At 47.3% G+C, this 2920-nt stretch overlaps 1 protein-coding gene across 2 annotated transcripts in view; it reads right to left on the bottom strand.

Moving 5' to 3' along the window:
- The window catches only part of KIAA0101 (KIAA0101 ortholog), a 126326-nt gene extending 124373 nt beyond the window's left edge, over positions 1 to 1953 (bottom strand). Inside the window, exons 1-2 of one of the 2 annotated variants that reach the window (XM_011940412.1) lie at positions 1775 to 1953; positions 1411 to 1491 (exon numbers count right to left, since the gene is read on the bottom strand). In XM_011940412.1, coding sequence (XP_011795802.1) covers positions 1411 to 1491; positions 1775 to 1820 — 127 coding nt within the window. In that variant the 5' untranslated portion in view covers positions 1821 to 1953. The remainder of the gene's footprint in view (positions 1 to 1410; positions 1492 to 1774) is intronic. The other variant, XM_011940413.1, reaches the window with a different exon arrangement.
- Between the last annotated feature and the right edge of the window lie 967 nt (positions 1954 to 2920).

The raw sequence follows: 2920 nt of genomic DNA, 5'->3' as shown, positions 1-2920 counted from the left end.
AAAAAAAAAAAAAAAAAAGTTACTCTCAAACAATTCATCAACTTTTATTTCCTTTTATCTGGAGAGATCAAAGTAGTAAATGTTTTCTAATGAGATGTTTCGAATAGGGAGAAATTTGAATTGACTTAAAAACCCATGAAGTCCTAAACAGTGTTCCCCTTTACGTTCTTAACTAAATCTTGTAGGGTTAATCTCCCTGTCTGCCAAACTTCCTACTGAAAGGAATGAAGCACCAGATAGCAGGGCATTTTCTCATCTTCCATGCACAGAAGGACCAGCGTGAAACTATTTCCCTTGCCGGGTTTCACTCCTCCTCTCCCAAAGACAATATTAGGAGCTGCAACGTTGGAGAAAATCCACAGACATTACATTCAAAAAAAAAAAAAGAAGAGTAAGGAAGAAAGGAAAAACAAGCAAACAAAAATATTTTTATTAAAGTTTAGCAGACATTGCAATGAGCACTCAGCACTGTTAATGATTGTCCAAACCCTTAATCTAATAAGGGGCTTTTAAATAGCCTCTGACAGTATTTAAATAACCTCTGTCAATATTAAGAAAAATAATAGCCTGGAGTGGTGACTCATGTCTGTGGGCCCAGCACTTTGGGAAGCTGAGGCAGGCGAATCATGAGGTCAGGAGTTTGAGATCAGTCTGGCCAACACAGTGAAACCCCATATCTACTAAAACTACAAAAAAATTAGCCAGGTGTGGTGGTGTGCACCTGTAATCCCAGCCACTCGGGAGGCTGAGGCAGGAGAATCGTGTGACCCCGAGAGGCAGAGGTTGCAGTGAACCAAGTTCACACCATTGCACTCAAGCCTGGGCAAGAGTGCAAGACTGTCTCAAAAAAATAAAAAAGAAAAAGAAAAATACTAAACCAAAAAAGAAAAATTGATAGGCTGGCCATGGTGGCTCACGCCTGTAATCCCAATGGGAGGACTGTTTGAGCCCAGGAGTTTGAGACCAGCTTAGGCAACACAGTGAGACCCCCGTCTCTACAAAAAATAGAAAAAAAAACCCTGGTGTGTTGGCATGCACCTGTAGTCCCAGCTACTTGGGAGGCTGAGGTGGGAGGATTGCTTAAGCCCCATAAGTGGAAGCTGCAGTGAGTAGTGATTGCACCACTGCACTCCAACCTGAGCGACAAAGTGAGATCCTGTCTAAAAAAATAAAAGAAAAATAGGCTTGAAGATAAGCTGTGCCGGTCCTTAACTCCAAGTCTCGAGATTCTCTTCCATGAGACCCCCCTCACCTCTATCCTAGCCGGCCAAAAGGCCCAGCCTCTCTCATTACATCACAGGGCGAGGAAGAAATTCGGGCGTGAGTACCTCAAGAAAAAGAAATTCATGGCAAGCCAGGGGCTTGCAGGTGCCAGGCCTGATCCCCTAATTTTAGGAGGGCTTTTCTTACCTTTCCTCGATGAAACTGGTGTCGAATTAGTGGCAGAAGTGGAAGAACCAAGCACCTTCCTGGGGGCTCGAGCAGCCACCACTGTGAAGAGAGGCAAAGAGGGTATTCAGAAGGGGCAGGAGGGTTTGGATACCGAGTCCTGGACCCAGCGGCTTGGAGAGGAGAGCCTGGCGATCCAGAACAGCAGGATAACCTTATCCTGGCCCTGAGACTTCATCTTCAGGGTAAAGGGGCCGGGCGGCTGCTCCCTGGCTAGCTAGATGAGTTTGGCGCACAGGGCCCAGGGGGACCTCTGGCGTCCGTCGCCCGCGGCCGGGCTGCCGGGAGGACCCCCGCCCTCCAGTACCACACTCGATTGCCTCACCTTTTCTGTAAGTGCCTGGAACACTGTCTGCTTTAGTCCGCACCATGTTCAAACAAGACGAGAGAAGAGGAGAGAACGAACTGACTTCCCAGACGACCAACGGTGTTTCACTGGACAAGGACCCGAAAACTAATCTCCCGCCACAGTTTATATTGGTCTCTTTCCCGCGCGCTCCAAGGACTCTCTGGAGCCACGGCTCCCATTGGTTCCGCGCCGTTCCCCCTGAACCAATTGCCAATGCCCAATGGTGACAGCGGCGAGGCTTCTTGCAGCGCGGATCCGTCCATCAACACGCAAAAGCCTAGGATTCGTAGGCGCCCCAGGTGGGCGGTACCAGGACTCTCCAGGGGTACCCGATAAGTGGGTGCTAAGTTTCTGAACTAGAGAAATGAGCCTGCTTAGAAAAGAAAACCCAGCAAAGACAGCGAATTACAAACTATCTTCAAAAGTTACTATAGCCTTAAGTCCATAATGATTGACTCCAGGAGGTGAAACCTGAAATTAAGCGGACTTCTTGATGTAAATCAAAATAAAAAGAACTTGAGAACTTTCCTTTAGTACCCCAGGCATGAACTCTTTGTACAGCATCCACACTAAAACAATTCTATGGAATGGGGGAAAGGAAGCTAATACAGCTTATTTACAAGAGTGTTTTTAAATGTCTTTAGTATGATGTGAGACTAAACAAAAACTAGGGGAACTGTATATACATACACACATAAAAAGAAACTAATAAAACGTCTTCCTGAGAACTGAATGGTCTCAGAGCTCCTAAATAATCTGCCAAATCTGCTGGGCGCGGGTACTCACGGCTGTAATCCTAGCACTTTGGGAGGCCGAGGCAGGCAGATCGCTTGACCCCAGGAGTTCGAGACCAGCCTGGCCAACATGGTGAAACTCGTCTCTACAAAAAAATATACAAAAATTAGCCGGGTGCAGTGGCATGTTCCTGTAATCCCAGCTACTCGGGAGGCTGAAGTGGGAGGATGGCTTGAGTCCAGGAGATGGGAGATTGCTTGCGCCTAGGAGGCAGAGGTTGCAGTGAGTCATAATCGCACCACTACACTCCAGTCTGGGCGACAGAGTGAGATCCTGTCTCAAAAAAGAGAAGAGAAGAGGAGAGGAGAGGAGAGGAGAGGAGAGGAG

Source organism: Colobus angolensis, unplaced genomic scaffold (assembly GCF_000951035.1).
Source record: "Colobus angolensis palliatus isolate OR3802 unplaced genomic scaffold, Cang.pa_1.0 Scaffold19, whole genome shotgun sequence".
In the NCBI taxonomy this organism is placed as follows: domain Eukaryota; kingdom Metazoa; phylum Chordata; class Mammalia; order Primates; family Cercopithecidae; genus Colobus; species Colobus angolensis.
Note: the sequence above shows the minus strand (reverse complement) of the source record. Positions and strands in the feature narration are given on the sequence as shown.